This window comes from Hippoglossus stenolepis, chromosome 18, assembly GCF_022539355.2.
Source record: "Hippoglossus stenolepis isolate QCI-W04-F060 chromosome 18, HSTE1.2, whole genome shotgun sequence".
NCBI lineage: Eukaryota > Metazoa > Chordata > Actinopteri > Pleuronectiformes > Pleuronectidae > Hippoglossus > Hippoglossus stenolepis.
In genome coordinates this window covers 13,406,383-13,433,384 of record NC_061500.1, presented here as the reverse complement: position 1 = coordinate 13,433,384, position 27,002 = coordinate 13,406,383, and the positions used below count along the sequence as shown (strand labels likewise).

The 27,002-nt window shown below is 42.9% G+C and overlaps 1 protein-coding gene across 5 annotated transcripts in view; it reads left to right on the top strand.

Annotated features, from left to right (window-relative positions):
• The window catches only part of LOC118098121 (mucin-5AC), a 35,250-nt gene that overhangs the window by 5,168 nt on the left and 3,080 nt on the right, over positions 1-27,002 (top strand). For 4 of the 5 annotated variants that reach the window (XM_035141599.2, XM_035141601.2, XM_035141600.2 and 1 more), the window contains exons 2-3: positions 2,769-6,579; positions 9,328-9,402. In XM_035141599.2, the coding sequence (XP_034997490.2) occupies positions 3,614-6,579; positions 9,328-9,402 (3,041 nt within the window). In that variant the 5' untranslated portion in view covers positions 2,769-3,613. The remainder of the gene's footprint in view (positions 1-2,768; positions 6,580-9,327; positions 9,403-27,002) is intronic. The other variant, XM_035141604.2, reaches the window with a different exon arrangement.

Below are 27,002 nucleotides of genomic sequence, written 5' to 3'. Positions count from 1 at the left end.
ATATGTTTCTCAGAGTCAGCACGGCTTAGTCCAGGGAGATCAGATGTGACCTTAGCATTATCATGACACACACACGTACACAGCCATAAAAGACACACACACACAGGAAGGAGGACAGAAGCCTATATTCACAGTAAAGTCTTCTCGGAGAGGTAGGCAGTTAGCAAGGAGTCAGTAGTAAATCTTAAATAATAACCGTAAAGAGTTATGACCCTTGCTGACATTATGCCGTGGCACACCTTCCTCCTCCTGCCTGGTGATTTATCTCTAGTCTGCCAATAAAGCTCAACATGAAAATGTCACATGTAGGAAAGGGCTGGCCTCACCCACAGGAGTGAGCCCATGCAGCATTAAGAGGGACCGGATTCATTAAACTGTCAGCGTAAATTTTGATGCGAGGGTAGTTTGAAGATCGAGAGGGAGGAAGGGGGATGGGAGACAACATGACTAGGTCAAAACTAAGTACATAGCAGGACAGTGCACGGTCAATGTGCGGCATTGAGGACGTAGTTAAAAAACTTTTTCGGAGCAGCTATTATACTGAGTGTCATTCTAGTTCTGTTTCTGTTCTCAAACAACAGAAGAAGTATGAAATAGCGACTGAAGTGCAGCTCACTAAAACTACATGTTAACCTGCAGTCACTTCCAAGCCATTTCCGAGCTGCTGCTCTGCACGGCTAAAATCCAGGTTTTATAACCACAACACTGTCTGCCAAAATCATTGTAGACATAAGTTAAAGGCTGTGCTGTGATCCCAGCCATATTAACTTGTGAAATGATCGCTCAGAGAAAAAGTAAGAAGCTCATCCATGTCTACGTCAGCCACTGTACATGCGGTCAATTGAATGAGAGGCATAGAGAGTGGAGCAGTGTGCTTGCAGGGGGAATTAAAGCCCAGCCACGTACTTATAGTGCAGTACTGGCGTTTCCTCTTCAATGGAAAGTAGTGAAAGGTTTGTCTCAAAAGTGGCTAGATTTGTCACTATATCTGAAAAGTAAAAAATCAAGCGACAAAGGCAACATAGCCTGTAAATGCCACTTGATGATGAAATATAAACTATTTCAAATAATAGCATCCAATAAGGAAACTCAAATGCTCAGCTGACCACTATCACTAAAGTCAGTCCGCCACGGACATTTGCATTCTTCCTGGGGCTTGCCTCGCGTTTCCGTTCCGAAAGAGGCAGCGACGGAGATTGGAGTGGTGGTAGTGGAGGAGGGAAGGAAGAGAGAAATGGGTTGGAAAGAAAACGGCACAGGGACCAGATGGAAGAAAGATTGAAAGAAGGCAGGATCAGGATGACACCCCAGAGGATGAGTAAGGGTTATGGTGCTGCGGCGGGTAGATGAAACTCTGAGGGAAATCTATCCAAGAGTGTTTCATGAAGTGCTTTTTGAAGAAAAAAATCAGGAGTGGAAACGTGATTGTATCCAGGGACAATTAGGAAAGATAATCACCATCAAGGTCAAATGGACAATGTAGCTCGAAGCGGGTCAATAATGTCCTATAGATTAGCCTCTGCTTTTGTTTGCTTGCCTGTGTAGCTTGAGTGAATGTGCACCTACTATTAGCCACAGTGATTAGGTCGCCTGTGTGAATCAGAGTTTAACCGCTTGTCTGTATTACTTTTGCAGTAAGTAAAACAAGAAAGAATCCTGTGGTCCGTTTCTAAATCCATTAATATATCTAAATACAGTATATAGTCTGTATAGTTGATATTTACCCTCAAGGCTCTGTCTGCTGTGACTTTGATCGTTATTAATCCTAATAAACGTGTTTTGAACGGGGTTGACGGTGGGGTGCGGTTGTGACAAAGATCCTCCTCTTCAGAGCTGGAGAGAGAAACAGAGAAAACAGTGGACGTAAATAAAAGTGGCAGCCCCTCGGGTTTCTCTCTCCCTAAATAACCTGGGAGCTGTGAAGGAGTCACTAATTACCCCTCCCACTGAATAGAGGGGGCAGCAGAGTAACGGCCAGTCACACTCCCGCACAGAATTAGCCTGAGCCTGTCAGTGTCAGAGGCTATCACAATGAGATAACAAGGCACAGATCCATAGATCGTGTAAGGCAAATGACAGCATCACGCCTGACTGCCAGACTGACTGTCTGTGCCAGACAGGAAATGGAAGTGATATATATACGTATTAAGGCCATAGTTTGTCAAAAACAGGGCGCAGAATCGGAGTGACGAGAACATACTACTAACTACAGCATGCGGACAGACTGTCACACAGTGACCAGATGAATCAGAATGGATGTCATCATGGCAGATCATCAAGGACTGATAACAGGGCCGCAGACTGTTAAACATGGAGGAAAAGGAAATTCAGTGAGACACACACATATGAGGAATAAAATACGAGTCACACTGTGTGTCCATGAGCGGGAATAAAACTGAAAACCACCGGTGCTGCTTCTTCTGCTGCTACTACAGTACAGCTACTTTTAATAATAGTGTTGGTAATACCCACTTGAAAAGAACTTGAGTATCGCCTTCAACCAGAGTGAATGGGTCTTAATTACAATCTCTTTGCTTTTGTTTTGGATGGATATTTCTGTGTCGCTGATGATATACCTACTGTTTTTCTTATTCGCTGTTTTTCTTTCAACACCGCCTTCCTTTCATTAATCTTTCCCAAATTGATGTCTTCGTTGTCAATCCTGTGTTGACCCCTCTCTTTATAACAGCTGCCTATCTTATATCTTATTATATATATTATTATAACAAAATATGTGTCTTACTCCTCTTTATTTCTCTTTCTTTCAGCCGTCTTCAGGAGCTCACTGTGTCTTCAGTCATGATAGAATGAGTCACTGACAGAAGACTTCCGAAAGAAAGAAACAGAAGGAAAGTGATAAAATCTAAAGGAAGGGAAGGAGGACAAAAAAAAGGTACAAGAGACAGGCCACTATGGGGAATCAGGCAGCCCCATCACAAACTTTGGCCATCCAATCTCCTGAGGGCCCAAGAGACAAAGCAAGAAGACAAGGAAGGGCCACCAATTAGACAAGCTGATGTGATGGACACAGAAAGGATGGACAGGTTGCGTTCCTTGTCTCCATGCTTATTTGCCAGTAACTTCTTTGGCCTAGTCAAGAGTTCACCTCCCTGCAAAGTTCAAGAAAAATGGGAATAAGAAGTGCACGGCTTCAGAGGACATGGAACACTATGGACACTTCTCATGTGCTGATTTGAATGAATATTTGATGCTGCATATATTTATTTTTGGATGAGTTGAAGAGCAAAGGCCTATACAGGTCTTTGGGTTATCATTTATCACAAAGATCTATACTCATTTTTTACTTAATATTACTACAATGTGAACTGTGAATAAGGATATCCATCCTTTCTCGAGGACAATCTGAGTTGCAAAATAAGGTTTGGTGTAAAGATTGGAGATAACCTGAGCAGCTGCATACAGGCCTATTAAGAGACAGCTGTATTACCAGTCTGCTCCGTGATGGAACTGAAACTCAGTCAATCAATTGTACAGATCTCTCAATGTTATAATAAACATATATTAAAGGAGAGGTCACTTTCCTTGTTGATGCACTACCACAGCTAGGTTTTCACAAAATCAAACAACCTGCAGAGCCTGTGGATGTTGAGAAATGGTGAGCAAAGAGCCAAACCACCTGCTTAGAGCCCAAACCAACGGCAAGAGCACCTTGGCGGACAAGCTGCCTGGGACGATGACTGTGCGCTCAGTACTGCTCAATCGAGACTCCCCGGATATTGAGAGCCGCCTGAAGCGGCGTCGCAGCCGTACCCACCAGGTCCGCTTCAAGGACCTGGAGGATGGCAGCAGCAGCAGCGGCAACAGTGGAACAGGAGAAAACAATAGCCATCCGAAACCTGCCGCAGACTGTGCGAGCCCACATCCTCTTCGTAAACACAGCAGCAGATCCCCGCAGCCATGGACCGACAGGGATGGGCCACGGACCGGTGGCCTACCTGGCCAAACCTCTGTGGTTGGGGCCGTGCGTGGGGACATGGCAAGTACTATAGAAGTGGTGGCTGCTTTTTTAGCCAGGGCCCCTCCTCATCCACTGACGCCGGGTCCTACACGCCGATGCTGGGCTCCACCACAGACTAACTCATTAACCTTGCCAATGACTCGCAAGCCCAGTACGAGCACCAGCACAGCCATCCAGACCTCCCCATGCCTGAAAAAGCCACAGTCCCTCTCTTCCACCACCACACGTAGCCACAGCCTCGGGGACTCGGTTGGCGTAGATGGGGATGACGAACATGACTCTCAAGATGAGTATCATACGCACAACCATGTGCCTGGGTCCAGGGACCTGAACGGTCCTCTTGGGCCTGGTGATCGAACTGTTGTGGAACGGAGGTCGAAAGCCTCCAGGATCGACATTAAATCAGCTGTTAGTGTGGTTAAAAACTCAAGGCACAGCTGTCCCCCTTCAGTCCTTCACAGCATTGAGCCATGTCACTGTTCCTCTGTGGTCCTCCGCGATGGCCCCAAGCGGCAAGGAAGCAGCACTCCGTCAGTGGTCAGGAGGAGAAAGCGGCTTAATAGGACAACAAGTGATCCTGGAAAGGAGGTGCACTACTGCACCATTCCTACTCAGACTGAAAGCCCTAGACGATCTCCGTCTCTTTCCAATACCAAACTCTGCACCACTCAAGTTCAAACTGAGAGCCCTCCCTCACCTCAAAAATCGAAGTATTCCACCGCCCAAAGTCAAACTGAGAGTCAGCATAAGTCTCCATCTTTGAGTGACAAACAATGCACAAACCAAAATCAAATTAGTAACACTTGTTTGGCCCTACCTCCCAATGTTGAGCTGTGTACCACTCAAATACAAACAGACTCTCCCTGTCACTCTCCTGCAAATAATCAGCCCTCCGCTATCCAGACACAAACTCGCAGCCCTTGTGCTTCCCCTCCTCCGACAGTATCACCCAGCTCAGTGCAAATTCAATCTGTGAGTCCTGTATCCCCAACTGTGACTCAAGACCCTCCCAAAACCCAAATAACTACTGTGCCTTACTCTACCTCTCCCCTACCTACAAGTGCACCAACACAGACTCCTGAACACCAGGCCATGGCACCATGCTCCTCTCCAGCCAAGCCAGTTTGCACGACCCCATCTCTGCCCATAGCACTTTGCATTCCTCGCTCCACTTCAACCCCGACTATCATCCAAAACCCAATCCCCTATCATACAGTCCTGTTAACACCAACAACCCCTAGCACTGCTAATGTAAGCTCCAGTCCTTCCTCGACTGCTCCACCATGCCTCACTCAAAAGTGCACATCTCCTGTCCCAATGGTATCAGATGCTCCCTTAACCTGTTCCACCCCCACCCCGACTACAACCCCGAACATAACTCCCTTTGACCCTATCAGACAACTAACCACTCCTCCAAACGTAACACATCAAGCACCACTCAAGTCATCAAACACAACAACCCCATCTAATCTAACACCCTGTACATTTGTAACCCAAACTGCTATGTCTTGCACCTCCATATCATATTACACTACCACACATCCAGGTGGTCCCCATGCCCCTCACCCAAATTCTACATCCCCTTCTTATGCGACTCTCATACAAACTGTATCTCGTTGCAATATACCATGTCAAACTCTTCAAAATGCCTCCTCCGTCAACACAGGCATAACCCCCTACTCCTCTCCCGTCCCCAACCTTAAATCGTGCACTTCTCCGCCTTCACTTGTAAAAACGTACGCGTCCACTCTTCCAAATGCGCAACCATGTGCAACACCAACTAAAGCTGTTCCTCTGTACTCTTCCACATTTCGTGCTGCACCACCGTACACCCCCCCCTCTCAGGCCCCCAACAATGCTCAGGATAAAAGGGGCATTCGACTTCCCCCTCCTCCCCCACCACCTCCACCCTACACGCCTCGTAAAAAGGGAAATGATCCACCAGGTCCTGGAATCCGAACACCCATGCTCAGGGCAGACAGCAAGGCCAATGTGAAAGATAAAGACAGTGGGAAGGAGAAAAAGGAGGAGAAAAAATGTACAGACTCACCCAAGCTCTGCGAGCGAGCCAGCTCTCTGAAGCACAGAGCTCAAACCCCGCCAGTTGCTGCGATGAAGGGAGAGAAGCAGTCCTCCTCATCCTCTCCTGCCAAGGCCTGTTTTAAGCCCAGCTGTCTCAGCTCAGCCCAGGCTCAGCTTGGGGTCCTACACAAAATGCTCTGCTCAGGAGCCAACGTAAGGCCCAACACTCCCAACAGCCAGCACCCTCTCCCTCCAAACCAGCAGGGTTGCTCGGGAGCCAGGGGCTGCTGTGCTTCTGGGGAGCAGTCTACAACGGGGCCCCTGACTGCCACCCAAGCTGACACACTAAGACAGGTCCAGGAAATTCTGGGAGGGTTGGTGTCTGGGGCTAGGTGCAAACTGGACCCGTCCAGAGTGACAGAAAAGCTCCTGGGTCCCAATGGACCCCTGCATGATATTCGTAACTTGCAGACCCAGCTCCAAAGCTTGGAGGGGGTCCTGGAGACCAGCCAGAATACCATTAAGGTCCTGCTGGATGTAATTCAAGACCTTGAGAAGAAGGAAGCGGAGAGAGATGGGTGAGGCAATATTTCATTTCGGTAGGACAGTTAACATTGTAATAATGAAAAGGTGATGCCTGCACGCTGTCTCCAAATCACAGATCTGTTTTAGTAAACAATGATTTGAGCTTTGATTGGAAGGTTAAACATGTGACTCAAAAGGCTTTTTACACTTTTTATGAAACCTGGGCTACCTAAACTCCAACTCTCTAGAAATACTAGCTTAGTTTGTATCACATTAAGGTCATGTTTCTACATACAACAATACTGCATGAAAAACTCATTCATCTGAATGAGGTCACTCTGCTGACACAGTGGAGACAAAGACAGCTCCAGCAAAAAAACATAGTCATATCTTGCAAAGTGCTGGAGAATACGTACAACCACTGTATTTCTACTGTTTAACTAACACTGAATTACTAACTAACACATTCTAGAATTGTAAAACAGTGCACCTTGGTATTCTAAAACATTCGGTATTTTGTTTCTGATGTGTTTTCAAACTCACTGCTCTACTACTAAAACGCATCAGTAGATGAAAAATAAGCCAAAGCAGGCTGTTGGGTTGTTGAATGCAGGGAAGCTTTCAAAGCAGTTCAGCAGTGACACTTAAAAAAATCACAGCCCAAAGTTTGTGTCCTGGAGGGCTCACTGCACACAATTTAGATTCAAAGTAACCATGTGACACCATTTTGATTGGACAATGAAAGAGCCTTCTTCACTGACATGATGTGAGGACCATTAACCTCAATCTGCACAAAATTAATTGCGTGATTCTGGTTCTAATTTGAAATTTCAGGACTAACCCTGCTCTGGAGTGCGTTGCAAAAGTGTTGACTTTCGCTTTGACTATTCCAGGGGCTAATTTAACTCTACTTCACTTTTGAAAGGTTAAAAGTTTACCCCAAGTGTGCAATTTTAGATTTTCACATCGAAGATGACCCAGGATCACAGTATTGTTCTTTGCACCGCACGCGTCCAAGGTGTGGCTCAAAGGTAGTGTTAACAGTAGTGTGAAATATTGCACAGCCTCGGGTTGAATCAGGGGTTTTGAAAGGGGTTTGCCTGAGTTTAAAGGTAGTGTGAAAGCCCTCGGCCATAAAAAGTAGCAACCCCATATTTGAGGTTGCAAATGTGAAATGACTGGAAGCCTTAGGCGAATGGACCTGTAAACCCAGGACTAACAGAGGCCTCTGAGAACAGGGCCGAGCGTGGTAATGAAAACCATCTGGTAATAGGTTGGTCTGTTGGATGGAAGGATGGATGGATGGATAGATAGATGGATAGATAGATAGATAGATAAAACAAAACAGTGGGAGTACGTAAATCATGACCGCCTGGTATTTCCAGTCCTGGAAAGTAAATGTCAGCGTGTAGCCCTATAAACCTGCTGTTTTATTACCAGACAGTTAATTTCTTGAGTAAGATTCAGACTCTCCCCACACAAAAACAAATTAGGGGCAGACATGTTAATGCAGCCGTAGCTTTGCATTAGAAGACTGTTTCTTTCCTGGAACAGAGTAGACAAGTGGGTCGATGTTTAGTCAAATTATTGTTCCCCCAAAAATAGGAATATCCACAACCCGGCAGTAACAATGTCCCTGCATCATGTGAATATTACAAATACAAGGTTGTTGTGATGCAGCTTCTCTATTTATAGCCTATCCCAGCATTGTAAGCATTGTAAATACTGTGGGGACAAAGCCGTGTGGACAGGACACAATTTGGTAAAAAAAAAAAATGAGAAGGGAGAAGAGACGGAAGTGGCCGAAACAGCCGGGAGAAAGAGCAAAGGAAACTGAAAGTGAGACAGATGGCATGCAGTAGTTATTTTTTATGAAGTCTCATGTCAGTCATGCGAGTCCCAACTTTCGATATGATAAAGAATTTATGTCTTGTCAGACCACTGGGAGACTTTTGAGAGGCTGCTTGCACCTACTTTGCAGCAGGTCTCCTCTCGTGCACCGTGCATGTATACGCAGCAGCAGGGCGGGTGTAGATAGAAATCAGCGTTTGGCTGTCACCGTGTTGGTGGATTCAGATGCTCCACGCCTCTTAGTGTAAACCCTTTACCATTCTCATCAAGTCTTTAATCAATCTGCTTCCTACGTTGTAAGCTGCTTAGTAATTTCTCCCGCCTCATCATACCAAAATAGTACATGATGTGGGGGACAAGAAAAAACTCCTGGATGGAAAAAAACGACACACTCGGATGGATGTGTTTCTATGAATCCATGGAAAGGCTTGACTGAAATTTGAGCAGCTTAATCCAAATCACACTAACGCTCACACTAATACCAACACTATACCTCTTCGACATTTGAACAGGTGACTCCACCGTCTTGTGTCTCATAAATTGACATCTTGCGTGTTCCGGTGTAAGAAAACAGCGATGGGACGACGTGTAACGCGTGCAGACTCAAACCTTTACCTCATAAGCATTTATTTTATGCCTGAAGTGATGTGGTGACTCATGTCTTTTACGTAACAGCCGAGCCGGTTGGAAGGGGTATCGTTCATTAAAAAATTATCAGGGGTGATTTCAGAGAGAAGATTGGTTTATTTGCCGCGGATGAGTGCGTGTGTGTCTGTGTGTGTGTGTGTGTGCCAGGAATTCTGGTTCAACGAGGGAGAGGATAACCTAAATATGTCTCTGTGGGCTCACACACAACACACACACACACACACACACACACACACACACACACACACACGCACAACATCACTCTTTTACCCCTGATATGTCATCTCTGTGCTTTTCAACAGAAGACATTCCTACAGGACCGGACAGGACATTGAGAACTGTGGGACCTGCAGGGACTGTGCCTGCATCATCTACAGGTACTTTGGGATGGATGCATTGTGTGAACTGTTTGCATATTTATTGCTTGTTTTACATGAGAGCAGTGAGAGTGCAGTGCGTGTCTCGCTGCAGAATTATGTGCATCGCGCTGTCATTTTGCATCACGTCAGTTTTGGGGAGTTCAGTTTTATGGCTTGGTAGGATTGTCGTTCTGCTCTGTGTGACAGCACAGCCGGATGCAGCAACTTTGGAGTGTATGGCCACGCATTGCGCAAACACACACCAGTGCAGGCTTGATCACTGAACGCAGTTATGAGAGATTTATTGAGACTTATCACACACACACACACACACACACACACACACACACACACACACACACACACACACACACACACACCCTCATGCTGTCTCTCTCAAATTTAACGAGGTGAACAGTAACACACACTTAAATCGTGCACCAGTGTGTGTGTTCCCCTCTTAGACTCTTCTCATTTTTCTACACTCCCTATCTCTCCTTTTACACACAGATGCACAGATGACACAGTGTCACACACACACACACACACACACACACACACACACAAACGCGCACACACGCACAGTTACTGCATAATCATTCCGCTCTGAGATTTGAATTGAAATCAGTCAATTAACAAACAGGATTTCACACTTTACAGGAGGGTGAAGCAAAGCAAAAAAGAAAAAGTGTGGCTTGCTATGAAATTGAAATTCCTGTCTCTCAGTTGGAAATGTCAAAACTGCAACAAAAAAAAAAGTGAGGATATTAGAAGAAGGCAAATCTTGTAGCGGGAGAGGTGGAAGCAAACAGTGCAGCGGGCAGAGGGACGGTGTTCGGGGTGCTCACATGCACAAATGTAATTTGATTATAGCAGGATTATGGGAGTACCGTGATTATTAAAACTTGCATGTAAACACCTTACAGGGGTTATGTTCATCAAATTATGTTGTAAATCTGAGAAGGCATAACCCAATTACCAGGCCGAGCTTCATCATCAGTCTTTTTAATTGTAGACTGGAGCTGTGAGACGTGGCGTGTGTGTGTGTAGACCGCGGACTGATTACCTTCAGTGATTTGATTCTGCACACTCACCTACTCACTCATTTATTATTTATTATTTTTCGCAGCTAATAAGGTGTTTCCTGTAGCCACACAACACATCCTCTATGTTAAACCTGATTATCAAACAAATCCTATTATCGCTGAAGTCGAGTTACTGTAAACCGCATAAATGAATCAAACTGTTATCCCTAACCTGGTTGTTTCTCTGCGTTTTATTTATTTATACTGTGTACGCAAAGCTCCCCCCAATAAGGGACCAGAAGAAGAAGTCAGACGGTTGGGGGCGAGAAGAAAGACAGTGGAGGATAAGAGAGTGGAAAGCAAAAAGAAAAAAAAAGATCTGAGAGAAAAGATCTGAGATTTAGAAATGGAACAAGAGAGAAGAAGAGAGAGCAGAGGGAGAAGAGGCCCGTAAAGAAAATGATTCATTCAGAAACTAAATACAGCTTCATCTTGAAAGATAGGAATATTACGGTGAGGGTTCCCCGCTCAGGATTGTCAGCACAAAGCGGCCATACTTCCTCAACTTGAAGACAGAGAAAAATAAATAGAGGCGACTGCTCTGAGAGAGGGGAAACGTGACAGTAGATACTTTATCTTCCTGGTATGTTGTACCGTATCATCATGTGTTCATCACGGAGGTGGCTGGAAATCCCAAGCCACTGTTTTACGCTCAGATGAGGACTTATCACTCAATCGCCTGTCAGGTGGACATGCTTTCTTCCATGTGTGACAAGAGGATTTTCCTGCTTTGAAAGGGGAGGAGATTTTCCTCTACTTTGAGGCTCAAGTTGAGCCCGGTCTAAAAAGAGAATTTGGCAGCGACGGAGAAAAAAAAAGGTGTTTGGGGGCGAAGAGAAAAGATAAAGTGAAGCCTGAAAAGGAGTGAGTGATGGAAAAGCCATAAAATCTGACAGGACAGATTCCATCAATTAAAAAGCTTCTTGAAGAAGTCTTAGCCCTCAAAGAAAAAAAGCACAGCTCAGCACACCACACACTATCAATCTACTTCAAATGATTAGACAGGAATTTGTTTAGAAGAATGGATATAATAACAGATTGGACGGCAAGAACATTTGTTCTCGCACAATAAGCTACTGATACATTTGACCTGGGTGAACCTAAAGCTATAGAGTTTTTATTTTAATCAGTATATTAACAATAGATCAAATGATGAGAGTGTGAAAGGGATCGTCTGTGGGGATCAGCTCACAGAGAAATATTACTGCACTTGAACATTTACCCTCAGCTCCACGCAGCGCTTTAGCATATTTCAGCAAATCTTTTTGGTTTTATGTTCAGTCTAGCCATTTCCATTGCGTTGATTTCGGCAACAGCAACTTGCAAACTGTATGTAAAGATGGACATCTTCACTTCCTCCCACTATAAAGAAATGAGGGTGAAATATACCGAATACAAATCTATAATCTGCACAGAAGCGATCAGAGGATGGAGCAACAGTGGTGACCACGAGTTAGTCTCACCTGTCAATAATGACGAAAGTTACCAAAAAAGGGAGAATTTTAAATCCTACTTAAGTGTAACAAGAAGTACCTAAAATTACAAAAGCTGTATATAAAATCTGTATCTGACATTGTAGTTTGACTTTTTAGTTTGACCCATGTCCCATCCACTAACATGACGGAGGCATGGTTTACGATCTATACTGCAGTCAGCAACCAGGGGGCCATCAAGATGCTTTGGCTTCACATTCAGACAGCTGTCCCTCAATGATATATAAACAGATAACAGATATGAAAATCATTCAAATATATGGCAATATTTGTATTTTTATTCTGGGCTTTATTCCATATCTTCTAAAAAAGAAAATCAAGCAGCAGTTCTGATGAATAATTTACCTTTATTAATACCTCCTGCTCTATTTCCACATTGTTAGTTAAGCTGAATTAATTGTAACTCAGTTTAGACTTTTTTCTCTAATGTTTAGGAGGTGGTTCAAATACAAATCATGTTTAATTATTTGATTTAAACAGGGACATGGTTAAAATGTTATATGTTATAAGGCAGAAAATGGAGAAGAAAAAGTGCAGTATAAGCCACAATTGACTGTGAACAAAGATATGAATATACATATAATCGTAACATAAGCATATAGTCAGTAAAAACCTCTTAAAACCCACTACACGCGTCAAATGCCCAATAGACAAATGTATCAACTAGCTGTGAAGCTTTGAGCAGCTGAAGAGCCTGAATATTTAACTTACATTCCTTGGGTGACTATAAACACGCTTAATATTGCTTCTTATCTGCTTGGTATAGGCAATGGTTTAATAATAAACCACTCACTGACTTTATTAGGTTCTGTCAAAGTGGTTAACTGCAAGTGGACAAAACATCAAATTATACAGATATATTATATTTTAGTATAAGATAAGTTAAGTTTTAAAAGCTCAAAAAGTACACTGAGATTCGGGCGAATTTGTATTAAATTATGCACAATGAATACGCACTGAGAATATTACCATTAGTTGTAAAAGACTGGCAGTGAAGAAACAAAGCATACTCAGTATGAATGTGTGTGTGAACATTATGAATCCAACTAAAATACACATGAACTTTTATATCATATTTTATATCAATGTGGATTTAAGAGGAAAATCATACATGTTTACTTTGAAGGAGTTAAAAGTAAAAAGTAGTGAATTTGTGAACATCTCTTAATTAGAACAAATTAGTTTGTCACGGGGACAAACTGTGTGTGTGTGTGTGTGTGTGTGTGTGTGTGTGTGTGTGTGTGTGTTTGTTGCACACTTACTCAGGACATCTTTCAGGGCAAAGCTTATATAAAAATGCTAATGACACTTAAAGCATGCAAATACGGCTACAGACTTTAACATTTGAACATTTTGTACGGCAGCCATGCACGTCTCATAAATAAGCACTTCATTTGTTCTGCTTTTCAAGGGCCTTGTATTACGGAAGGAATAATGCATGATGTATATGTGATGTTATTTATCCAGCAGCAGTGGCACATTATTAACTGCATATTAATACTTGAACAGGATTGTGTGGCCGTGCAAGAGTGTTAATTAGTGAGCGGAGATGTTTTTTTTTCCCACTGTTTTTCTCTTTGCTAATCGCAAGTGTGCTTTACGGAACAAAGTAGGGAGGTCTAACAAGGAAGTGTTGTGCTTAATCCCCGTGGAGCGTGCGGAGACGGCGGCCTAATCAGATCTGTGCTCTGCTGCTTTATCTCTGCCGCTGCTCAGTCTATTGCTCGATCACGCATTTCACTGGAGGAGCTTGATGGCCTGCTACTCTGAGATGGATTAATGACTCTCTGGACCATACGATTTCAGCTAAACAATGAGTCCACAAAAGACTTTCCTTTTTTTTCCCTCCAAACACAATCCGTCAACTCCTTCGCTCAACAGCAGATAATTGAGAAAAAGGGGCTGCTGAGGAGGCGTTTCCTGCTCTCTGTCTCCTTCCTGCTGACTGCTTATCTGAGGGGATGCCACTGATATGATGGCTTCACATCACTTGTGTTGTTGTTCCTCTATTTCTCTCATTTAGGCTCCTTTTCCACTGGTCAAAAACCCTAATCAGTTTTTTGTCTGCAATGGGACTAGATACCATCAGCATTCACTCCCGTGTCAAACGACTCTGCAGTGGTCACAGGTTTTTATCAGCTCCGGCTCAGATCGTCAGAGATGGAAACATGATACCTGAGAGCAGGGCCGTGCACAGCCATTTTAGGGGGCAGGTGCCCAAGTGAAAAGAAAGGGCACCTTTCTAATTATTAATATTATTTATGAAAATTAGGTTACATAAAGTAGTGCATCTTTTAATCAAACATTTATTTATTAAAGTACCCAACCACGAGAGGATGTTTGATAACAAATTAATATAAAATATGGTATTGAATTCACTATTTCTACATTTATATAAAGTGTATATATAGCAATCTATGTACACTGTATGTGCAGGATATGCATTGACCCTCTGATGCTTTTTAATTCACAACAGTGTCAATGTTGAGGCTTTCAAGCACTATACCTGGTGGACACCAAAGAAGACAGGTCAGGGGCGTGTAGCATTGATGCCCCTCCGCAGGGTTATCAGTTCAAATGCATAAATTGTTGTAGTGTGTCAGGCATTACGAGTTTTTAATCAAGAATTGATGCCATCGTGAGCCATATTAAAAGACTGAGATGTGTATCTGTGCAGGCAAATTTTTTTTCTTATTCATATTTTGAAATTCTAGAACCTGACCACTGCACTCTTTCTGCCTGATGTTATCATGCGCATTGAACTTTCTTACATTTGCGTACTTACTCTTACTTTACCAATTAGGAACAACCTTCGGCACATTTGTGAGGTTATACATGACTCACCAAGGAAATAAACAGAAAGGCAAACTCCTCAACTGGCAATGGAAAAGAAGTCAATTGCTTTTTTATTAGCGGGTTTTCCCACTTAAAAAAAAAAAAAAAACGTATACTCGCTAAATTTGTGTTAAAGAGGTATTAGATCTGGGCTGAAGCATCCTGTTTGTCAGTGAAGGCCTCGTAACATCACTGATGCGTACATTCGTGCGAGGCGCTGTGGAGATGATGGCTGAGTTGAGGATTCCTCCACCTTTGTCCTACGAGGCCTCGCAGAACGAGACCATGGGCCGATCCATTGGGAGGGTTCGGGAGGAACACTGTGTGACAGCGCCTACAGTAACAACTCATGACTCGCAATTCTCACCACACACACACACATCGTGAATCAGCGCTTCCATGACGCACATCTCCCCTGACACAACTTTGCATGACAGGACTGGATACTGGCACGCTGTCCTTTGATTGCGATGAACCAGAGAGTAGCGTGGCGGAGCATAAGAGACTCCGGAGAAGAGAAGCGGGATGACTCTTCGTGCATCTCTCAATATCTCCAACTTTTTTTTTCATATTCCTCATGCTTCTTCCGATTACCCCCCCGCCTTCCCACCACCACTTTCGTTCTTTTTTCCCATCATAAATGCCTCCTGTGCCGTGAAATATTCATCCGCATAAAAACTTAATCACAGCAGCTTTAAAAGATTTTAAAAAGTAATAATAGTGTTAAAGAGAGACCTGGAGACACGTCCCTGTTGGCTTGGTGTGGGTGAAGTAAGGCTCCCAGATGCCAAAAGATCCCTAAGATGGAGCAGTGCTGAATGTTTCACATGGTTAAAACAGCCTGTAAAATGGGGGCTGATGAGTTACAGACAAAATTAATTGACTGCATTTGAAAATAAAATAGTAAAAATAAGCATGAGGAGAAATAACGTGCATCCAAGGAATATGGAGACCTCGTACTCTAAAGTGGAGAATGTAGCAAGAACAATGTATAATGTCTTTGCTGTCACTCAAGGCGGTGTTAAGAGCTGTGGGCTGCGGTGCATGGAGCCCTCATTCACACTACTCCTGCCCTCTATAATGTGCTTCTGTCTACTTCCCCGTCTCCAGAGTGCTGCTCCTCAGCTTGGACTCGAGTCTCCTTTTACCGACTTTGATTCACTCTCTCATATGGCCCAGAAAGGCATAGCCGTCCATTTCACATACTCCACATGGTCCCAACACTGGCCCATAGCTACTGACAGCTTCTCATTGTCCTGGTTTTATCCATAGGAATATGCTATTTTACAGACATCAGAAAGAGGCTTCCTTCTCCCGCAGATCGCTTGTGTCACTTCCTCCGCTCCCCCCCCCCTTCACTTCTCCGTTTTCCTGCGCTTTGAATAGAAATACATTTCACACCTAAATGGGGATGAGGAGAAGTGGTGCAAGCTCGCAGCTCTGGGTTGGGTATAGGAGCAGCAGGAGAGAGGGGTGAGAGGAGCGTCAGAGAGGAGGTGAGTAGGAAAGATTGCCCAGGCATCTACATAGGATTTTTTTTTTTTTGTTGCTTTCTCTGCCACAGCCAAGTGAACCAGAACCTGGAGTGTTCCTCTGCACAGTTTATTCAGGCAAACCAGCATCTGCACTATATACACACACAGTATGCAAATGAGGAGAAACCTGTGATAAATCTGTGCCTCATTGTGTGCACGTTCAGCGGAGCGTTTTTCAAAAAGCCGCTATGTGCGAGAGTATCATAGATGAACTTCTCGTGTTCACGGTTACAAGGATATTTCTGAACCTGTATCCAAGCCTACAGCCATTCATTAAACATTGACTATTCTGTGCCATTATCATAACAGGGAGTGGAAAGACCTGACTGAATAGAATATCAAATGAGATTCCAGGAAAATACAGGGGTTAGAAAACAGGAGAGGAAAAGTGCATCAGTGTTTGAAGAGGCAACCAAGCAAAAGCGACAGAAAGAAAAAACAGAAGAGCAACAGAAGACGAACCTGTGTGTGTGTGTGTGTGTGTGTGAGAGAGTGTGAGTGAGAGAGAGAGTTGCTCATATCAGAATATTCTAGGCTTTGCAACGTACACCCAGGATTAATGATCAGTGTCAGAGTAGGAAGCAAAACTGTCCTGTAAAAACTTGGACGATCTGGAGGTCAGGGTCATTAATGGACACATAAGCAGGGTCTCAATTCAGGAGCTGCATTCTTTGGAGGACGTGATCTACAAAGGAGGCAGTCTTCTTGGGTCACCGAGACCATGAAGGTCGAACTGAGACAAAGGCTTACCGGGATCGCCGTCACAAGCTCGTGGTGTCCTTATTGCTATTGCCTAGCAACAGAGTTGATGTTGGACACAACGAGAAAGTTTTAATGGCCCCATGTGCAGGTTAGCTGTTCGGTGGAGTTGAAGCGTGATACTCAAGCGTTTAAGCTCAACTCAGAACAACCAGCACCATTAGCTCTTAGAAAAATGGTTCATCACTGAAGTGCAATGAATCCTGGGACAGGTTGGGCCAGGAAGAATTCACTTATTGGAACTTTTGTTTTTCTGGGATAAAAGGATGCATTTGTCAGCCGCATTTGAAGGACCTTTAGAAATGAAACAGTGTAGTCACGCCTCTGTGATGCAATTGGTCTTTAAACGCAGCCTCTGAAGGATGCAGCCCCTGAATTGGGAGACAGTCCAAATGTCATTCATAATACAGTTCTAATTAATTTTGTTCATGATCTTTCCTAAATGTTAAAATATCTATAATCCATCTTTCAGTATGAACAATGTATCAAAGGACATGATGAATTATCACCTTCATCATCGTCGACTCCCCTCAAGTGTTCCGGTTCATTCTCATGGCTCTCACAGATTTGTGTTGAGTCATAGCATGCAGCTATTCTTAGTTTAAAAAAAGCTATAAAGCCTGATGTCTACTATACCTCTGAGGGTGGTGGAGACCAAAAATGCAGCTAAACGAAAGTCATTGTTACCAGTTAAAGTTAACGGCCTTGGATTCATCAGTTGAGAAAAGTGCACTAAAATACACAGAGGCAATTTAAGAATACAATGAATGGCTATAGTGGAAATGTAATCAAATATGACCTGTTTACCAATGTGTTAATAATACATCTATTGACATTAAGTCCCCGCAGCACAGCATCAGTTTATTCTTCTCATAGCAGAGCCTGGATTTGAGCTTTTCTTTTTCCAGATCTTTTAAATCACTACGTTGTCCTTATTTGATAAGAAATTGATCAGATCACAAACAGATTTCTTGCTCACATCGTATATTTACCCAACAACAGAGAGAGAAAGAGAAACAGAGAGAGACAGAGATGAATAGAAACTGATAGAAAGGCAACAAGAGAGGAAAAATAGGCCCCGGTGTTCCTTCAGTTTAACTGGATATGAGAGGCTTTCGTTGCTTTAAAAAAAAAAGATTTGTCAGATTCTTGACTTTGACCTTTTGCTAACAACCCTGTCAGAGCTTTCAGACCTGTGTGTGTGTGTGTGTGTGTGTGTGCGTGTGTGTGTGTGCGTGTGTGTGTGTGCGCGCGCAGACATGAGCTGCATTTCCCCATGGATGAGACTGATAATGGAGTAGTGGTGTGTGTGTGTGTGAAATGTGTAAAGGGCAGGGCAGGCAGTTCTTCTGCAGTAATCCATCTTTTCTTCAGGGCTGAGCCGAGGAGCAACAGGCATCTCACGGGGAGGGGGAGGGAGGAAATACACTGGAGGCATCACTCTCATTCACATGAAACTAACACAGAGGAAACGTTCTCCCGGCAGGAGCGTGAGATTTTCACAGCGAGAAAACAAGAAAATAGAAGAGTATTATTTGTTTCATATCCTCAGTTTTTCTCGTGCACGGCTGACAGCACTACAGTTACCGAAACCCCCAAAAAACCAACACAGGCACAGTTGAAAGTGGCGTGTTAGCGGTGCATACATCTATACGCCACATTTGTCTCAGACCCTTCAATAGAGATGCGACACTGTCAAATTGTTGCACGTCCTTGTAAATGTGTATCCATCCACTCGTGAGTTTGTTTGTGTGAAGAAATGACAGATACAGGGCTCAGTGTGAAAACAGGGGGAGAGCGGGAGCGGCTAGAGAGGCACCGAGAAGCGAGGGAGAGCGAGAACCCTCGTTCACGCTGTTTGGCAATAATGACAGAGCCGAGGCCTTGCCAATAGTGAGTGCCAGATGGTGCCCATCACGGTTGTGCCATGTCTTTGAAATGGGGAGGAGAGAGGAAGATCAAGAGTGGCATGTGGAACTGGGAAGCGCTGCCTAATGTGGATGATGTGTCATATAAATACTAATCACGTTAGAATCACACCCACAGCTAAATTAGATCCCTAAAGCTCTTCCACCAGCACCCACTCTCCTCGTTTTGGCACCGAGTCATTATCAGACATGATCAATAGATGAGATATAAATGCTCACGGCTAATGTAAGAAATATTTTCCCATAAACAAGTCTAATAGTACTTATGTGGTACCATTAGTGGTTATTATTTGCTCTAGTAATGGCAGATTCATCATTTACTAATGGGTTATAGATCAGTTATAAGCATTGTTTCGGGGTTGCCAGGTTGTAAGAAATTACTTTGGCTCCTCCAGGATGAACGAGTGCGCTTGAAATGAATTAGTTTGCACAACGTGTCGTCCTCCCTTGTCTGCAGGCGAGTGTTAGTTGTTTACAGCAGCCACAAAGGCAAAATGAAAACGCTGCTGTAGACATGATTATTGTTCAGACGAGGATAATGGCGCACAGTTTCAGACAGGCTTGTTTTGAATAAACAGCGTCACACTCGTTTGTACGCACAGTAAATGACATTCAGACGCCGTAAAGGTGTGAGAGGAAGATGTTTTCAGATGTGAGGATCCCACAAGCAAGTCTGTTAAAGTGTCAGTGACTGTTCTTCTTTCACTGAACAGTACTTTTGTCTTACTTCTTCGCAAAGCACTTTTAAGTTTTTATTAACAATATTTATGACATTAGCTTCCATTTATTAGCCCTTTAATTGGGGTTTTAATAGAGGGTACGGAATGTTTATACAGCAGAACTAGTATTTAGCCAATGATCTGTGGCTCCCTTTAACACAACATAAACACAGCTACACTAAAGATGATCTTCTGACACTAAATCTATACCGTCTTGGCAGCAGTTGCAAAACAAATCTAAACAAAACACTGTTATCCCGCAAAGTATGTCTTTATATATTTTTGGCTCTTCAGTCATCCGGAAAAGAAAAAAAAACGCCCCCCCAAAAACCGATTGAGATAAACATTGGTGTTAATCGGTTTCCTATTTTCTGCATCTATGCACAGCCATCCTCCCTGCAGCTCACCTTAGCCTTTAATCTTCATTACCCCTGGAGACTGCCTTCATCCGTCCCACCACCAAACGCTACGGAGTCAAAACAAAACACACCCCTCAACGGAAACGAGGAAGACGGCCTCGATACATTAGTGTGTGTTTATGAATGGCTACGACGGAGATAAAGATGGATTGTTTTTTTTTTTAAATGGCAAACTGCCACCCTGCTGTCACACCTCCCTCTCTCTCTGTCTCTCTGATCTACTCAATAGCCACTCATCCGTCAGAGCCTTCCGCTCTAGCAGCTATCACTCAATACCTCTGTGGTGCTGAGGACAAACAGGTACTATATGCGGGCAGCCGTCACCTCTTGCCTTTTAATTCACCCTAGCTGACTCACTGTCCAGTTCATTTATCAGGATAATGTGTCAGATGGTCAAATGATGACTTACAAAACTTTCCCCAGAAAGAGGAAACCTGTCCAGCGCTTTTGTGTCTATGCCCATCCATCGCTGAGCTTTGGATAAATATCAATTGTGGGTGGATGATGAGGAAAAAAAATCCTGGCTCGAGTGTTAGCACAGGCTGGGTGAGCACACCTCATCACATATGTTGCACTAAATTTGGTCCACAACAGCCTCAGGAGGATGAACAGTCCATTTTGGTCCAGTTTCCTTCAATACCAACGCTCAGCTATATTTTGACACGCTGAGTTGTGTTTAACTACACTTTAACACTAAAGCTGTGTTTATGCTCACACTCTGACTGAATTGTAAAGACATGTTCAGCAGTTCGTGGCTCACAATTACAGGGAAGGCTAACCATGCCGTAGCTCAAACTGTCGACTGCAGACATACTGTAAGAGAAGTTCAACATTAAAGCTGTGAGCAGTTTTAAGACTATACCCACCAAGAAACCTCTCTGAAATCTTAGGTTTAGTTTGCTGCTTTGTGCTTCATCCTTCATTTAGGACGCTGTCACTCCCACCTTGCTTTGGTCCGGACCTTTGGACTTTTCAGTTTAGTCTCAGGTGAGCGAGGTTCCTCGGACCAGGATCTGAACCGATGGATAAAAACTTCGTCAGATCAAAAGAAATGCTCTTGGAGCAGAATTAGCTGAACCATGCTTCACTTTGTTTGCAGTATAAGAAAAAACTTTTTTGGAGGGTTCAGACTTTCGGCAGCTGAGTCAGCATTAAACCATAGAAGAAGAAAAACAAAGCTGAAGCTTGCTTGCAGTCTTCTCCTCCAATGATATCACCTCCGACAATACACGTAGGTGATGACGACAGGACGTACGCAAGTCATACAAAACTCTTTATTACCCTAAATTGCAACGTGAAACCAAAACTGACCAGGTCAAATGTGTAACACAGACATGAACCTTGATTTGAAAGTTGGTTTGTAATTCAGGTGTGAAATCATCCTTCGCAGCGGTTCATCTGGAGTTGCTATAATCAGTCATTTATATTACCATAGGATCAAATGACTGTGTGTGTAAAGAAGTATTGCTCACAGTGATAAACCTGCTGCATTATCACCTGACTCTGTATTTCCCCTCATGCAGTTATAGCACGTTGATATGAACATAGGGGAACATTTTAGCCATAGACTGAATTTCCCTCAGAAGAGGTGGTGGAGATCAAAAACGGAGCTAAAAGAGAATAAATATTAAACTTAGATTTGACTATAATTAATGATCATGTTGCTCTCTGCTACATGTGTAAATATGGCCCAAAATGTAATTTTCTTATTTGCTTATTTTAGATGAACCCACTGTTGTACCAACAGCCATACATGACGTATTCATGTCGTCAGAGGTCTACGTCTCACCTACCACCACCTCTTTTATGGTACATTTACTAATCTGGTTGCAGAATGTGTCTATGACGGACACAAATATTTGATAGCAGCATGCAGGCCCACTGAACTCCCAAAGTAAACCAGTAATGAGTGTGAATTCACATTGAGCAGCTTTTTTCCCAGCGAGCAGATCCTGGGTGCTCAGCACTGCCAGCATTGCTTTTGGCCGCTGCTTCAGTGTATGCGAGCTTGTCTCATTTATACACTTTGTACAGCATCTTCCTATGGTGCAATGAGCCCCACTGCGTAAACAAAGCACTGAGCGTTAGACCACAGTAGCAGCTCAGGTCTTAAGCTGATGTGGGCAATCTCTGATGGGACTGTGTGCTCCTGGTCCACATCTGTTTTTATATCTTAACCTCAGTTGATCTTTATTATAACACAATTTGATGCAGAGGATTTTCTCTGATATTAAGCCTTCCAGGTTCCTCGTCTCGTCTCTTCACCAAAGAGAATTTTGTGTTATTTATTCATCCGCAAGGAGAGAAAGACAAACAAGGTGAGGGTCGGTGCTGTCTCTCAATTTGCTGTAGGTTTTTTGAAAACAAAGCATTGTGCAAAGCGCCAGAGGTCACTAATAAGGTCACATTTGTAAAATCTATGGGAGTAATTCCTATAAAAATGTAAATATTAGGAATTCATTATCCCACAATGGCAAAAAGGATGCGAGCGAGAGGACAGGGACGGAGGGAGCAACGGTAATATTAGGGCAACACAAGGTTAAAATCATCCACAACAGGTGTCCTTCTGTTTATTCTGAATTGCTGCCAAGAAGTTCAGCTCTTAGTTATGGAGCCAAAAGTACTGACCTTGAAAAATGCCAGATTTGTATCTGAGCACACATAGTTTCAATACAATATATTGTTGACTTATGCTAAGAGGTGTTGTGGCATAATGTGATCCGACTGCTGATGATGTGCAGTTAGGCTTTTAGCATCCTATGATTATCATAAATTACATCGCAGAGTCGAACCCTACCGTGGATAGCATAAATCAAATGATGATGAGTCCCTGAGGTATAAATCATGTGTACAGTGTCAGTATCTGTTTTTTTCTTGCTTAGTCAATCTCCTCCCAGCGATACAGACTCAAATCTCATCGTTCTCGGCTCGTTGCAGACATCAATTTCAACTGGTTGTAGCCGGAGTCCACTATCTTGTTAGTGAAGCCCTCTGTATATCTTTAGGTTGTGATGAGATTTCTTGCAGACCTCTGTGAGCTCGATGAATTGGGGTCTGGATATGCAGGATTACCGATTTCAGTGTTTTTCCTCCACAATAAAACTTCCTCTGGCAGCTCCGTGGCTACACTGGGACCCACCCTCTGTCAATCAGAATCAGTTTAAACCATCAGACAGAGCGAAGCAAGATGACTCAGCCATCTGTCAATAAAATGAACCTGACTACAACAAAAACTGGCTGACTGGGTGTCCAGCCTGAAATCATGCCCTAATAATCTCATTATATTTAGATCTAAAGCAATTTCTCAGGATTGCAGCTCAACTGTCTGGAGCTAGGATTTTGGTTTTAAGACTCTCATCCTAACATACTGTGAAATTTCATAATTTTTTATGTTCTCCCCAGGGGATAGATCATAATGACGTTTACTGTAGTGCCATCATGAGGTTAATATTTCTGTTAAGTGAAATATCTCAACAGATGTTGGATAGTCATATAACTGACAGACATTAATGGCCCCCATGAATTGTATTATTAATAGCAATCCCTTCAACTTCCAGTTCCAGCGACATCACAAGGTCAAATATTTAATCAGCCTAAGGACGTTTTCACATTTACCTTGTTTGGTCAGTACCTTGGTGTTAAAATCGGTCATCGGTGGGAAAACATCTTAATACTTTGATTTATGACCAAATACCTGGAAAATTTGAGCAAATGGCAGCATAGTAATATCTTAAAGTAACGCCGTGAAAAAAAAGACAACAATAAACCTGCTAAACCCCAACATGCTGCCATTGTTTCTGTGTGCGTGTTAGTATGCTGCCGTTAGCCTCACCCTATAGAGCTGCTATCATGGCTGTCGACTCTCAGCCATGTTTGACTTTGTGTTGCTCTAAACTCTTTGTTCGAGGCCTCTGATTTCACTTCAGTGCTGTAATTGTCTTAAAATCAAATCTTTTCTCCGTTTCATTGCTTGGCTAAATTCTCGGCTGGTCAATTGCACATACTGTCCGTTCCTTAAGTGATTCTCTCAGTGAAACACTGACTTCACCTGCTGTAAAGGACTTCACAAGTATTGATCACTGCTTTTCCTCTTTCTGCTTCTTTCTGCTGCACTATGGCTACACCCACCGCTAACTGATGGTGAAAACATCAATACAACACAGAGCGTATGAACGTGTCTTTGTGGGGCATCATTTATTTATTTTTCATTCTATAGCGTTCAATATCACACTGGTGCAAATCGTATGTGCACGGTTAAATGAATTACGGTGTGGTGCGAGAATCAATTGTTACGTACAATGCGATCTGTTTGCATCACATGGCTTCTCACATCAGTGCAATCTGAATGTTAATGCAGGTATCAAAGGAGGATTTGTAAATCCACTCCACAGTTTGGGACATCACCTCAGAATAATAGTCTGAGGAGAGTGTCACACCTGAGGGTACAGCTTGTTCTCCTGAGAAGTAATAGAGATTACTGTGTGCATGTGTGTGTGCATGTTGAGGCGCTGTGGGGTTTACATTCGATGGGGGAAGTGTCTATGTATGTGTGTGCAAACATGCAGGTTCATCTCTTGCATTGTGTGTTGTCATATGCAAGCATTCGTGGAGGTGTGGTACCTCATCACAGACGAACTCCACAGAGAGTGACTGCTCGGGCAGTCAAATGACACGTTCACTTTTTTTCTTTGAGGATATTCGGCCTATAGGAAGGGAAAATTGCAAAGATATATCGAGTTGATTGCCTCTGCGCTGCTATATTTCTTCTTAAGGTCTCTCCTCCGCCACACAGGACAAGAGATGGGGGAGAAATCACGATCTTGTGGTGGTGTGAATGTTTTATAGATGGGAGGTTGAAAAGGAGATGAAAACCTGCTCAAACTCTGTGCTTATGTTATTATAAAAAAAAAAAAGCTTGTATCCAATCCTCTCATCCTCATTTGAGAAGCAGAAGGCGAGTATCCAGCTGACCAGCATGCTATTGTGTGCAAATTCATCCGACTGCAGTTAAAGCCACAGCACTACAGACATTTACACAAGGATTTCTAGTGCTAATTTCACTGTTTAAATATCAGAGTTAATTGTTTCCAATGGCAGTTCAATAATTTTTAATTCCAGGCAAGTGGTAACCACAGACTGCTGAGGTCACCGTGTCCCGCACTGAATGATTAAAAAGAGATTCACACTGTAAATCTCTGAGGATGGAAGACCGTGTTCAGGGTTCGCTGGGAACGGATCGAGCGCCGACGAGTTCACAAGTCTTGCAGCAAGAAATATCAACTCCTCTGACTGATGTGTTGTTGATTTTTGAGGCACTTTGATCCTCCCACTGAAACTCTGACATTATACAGCAACTGCAGGACTTAGAGGGATCATATAATTAGAAGTGTGTGAGGGCAAAATATGTTTGAAGACTCATAAAATCCTTTGGAGTATATTTACTCCTTCTCCCTCGTTGGAAGAATTCAGGATCTGTGCAAATATTTTTTCATTTTAAAAGTTTAACTGCTTCACACACAATGTCTCCCGCTTCACTAAGAGGTCCATTCTCAGTCTATGTGAGGTGGAGGTTGTAAGTTTCATATCACACTTCAGTGGGTTGCATATCGGAGAGAAGACGACCGCGCACTGAGCTTCAGTGATTTTATTGTACACCTGGAGTTTGCTGCCACAGTCAATACCAGTGTCAGATGCATATTTACAGATATACACACTCAGTGTTACAAAGGTAAATCTGAGTTCATCGTTTAGTTTAGATTTTGTATTACAATTTGTTTCTCATTTCTTAAGCTTAGACTCTTGACTTTACCGTCTTTGTAATGGCTCAATGAATACAGGTCCATCTTTATTTGAATCCTTACTCAATACAAATTGTCCTCTTTAGAAATAAGTAAATAAGTCATCTTAAGATTTGGGGATATAACCCAAAATATATGTTTTATATAGTTTTATGGTGTATTAAAAATTCAATATGGAATTTGTCATGGTTAGTGACAAACTCAGGTACATCTTAGTAATTTGTTGATGCTTTTGATTCGATTAATTTAGTGTGAGGTCATCTTCTCATAAATATACATTATTGAGCAGAGGTTTCAGGCACTGAAAGTACAGCAAAATGCTCTGAGTTAGTTTTAGTTTTGGATTAGTTTTAGGAATCTGGAAAGTCGCACATTTTTACAAATCTATGCTTAAACTAAACTACAATACAGAGACTTCCCCCCACCTTCTCTCCTGCACCTCAAAGTGTCTTAGCCCCGCCTCCAGCTGCGTACTAAAGGCATTTTCATATTTCCAGGAAGAAGAACTTCAACCAAAACGTAGATCAGAACAATACTTGGTGCAATGACCTGATGCCTTCAATCCTTGTTAAATTTGCAGTTTTTTCAAACATCTTGTAACTGGATTTGACAAGAAATTGAATTATTCGCAGAATATAAATAATTATTGATAGATCATTCACAAAAAAATTCATATGGAGCCTCTAACGATTTCAGATGCACGCACCACCGTGATGCAGGGAACTCAGCTAATCAAGTTTTATTTTCATATCTGAATGTCATAATGAAATTAGGGACTCTGTACTAAACACATTTTTGATATCAGGGGACTGCATGTGATTGTTGTAACAAAATATTAAGTAATCAGAATCGGGGGTTTATTGCAAAGTAGTTTTACACATACAAGGAATTTGCTGTGGTGTGTTTTGAGCAAGAATGCCTATAACAAATATAATAAGCACAGAAGCACATGGCTACAGAAAGTACCAGAGTCACAGGTGGAAACAAACCTCCACGGGGAAACAACTTATTCTGCAACTATTGTAAAAAAAATAAACGCTTTTTTTG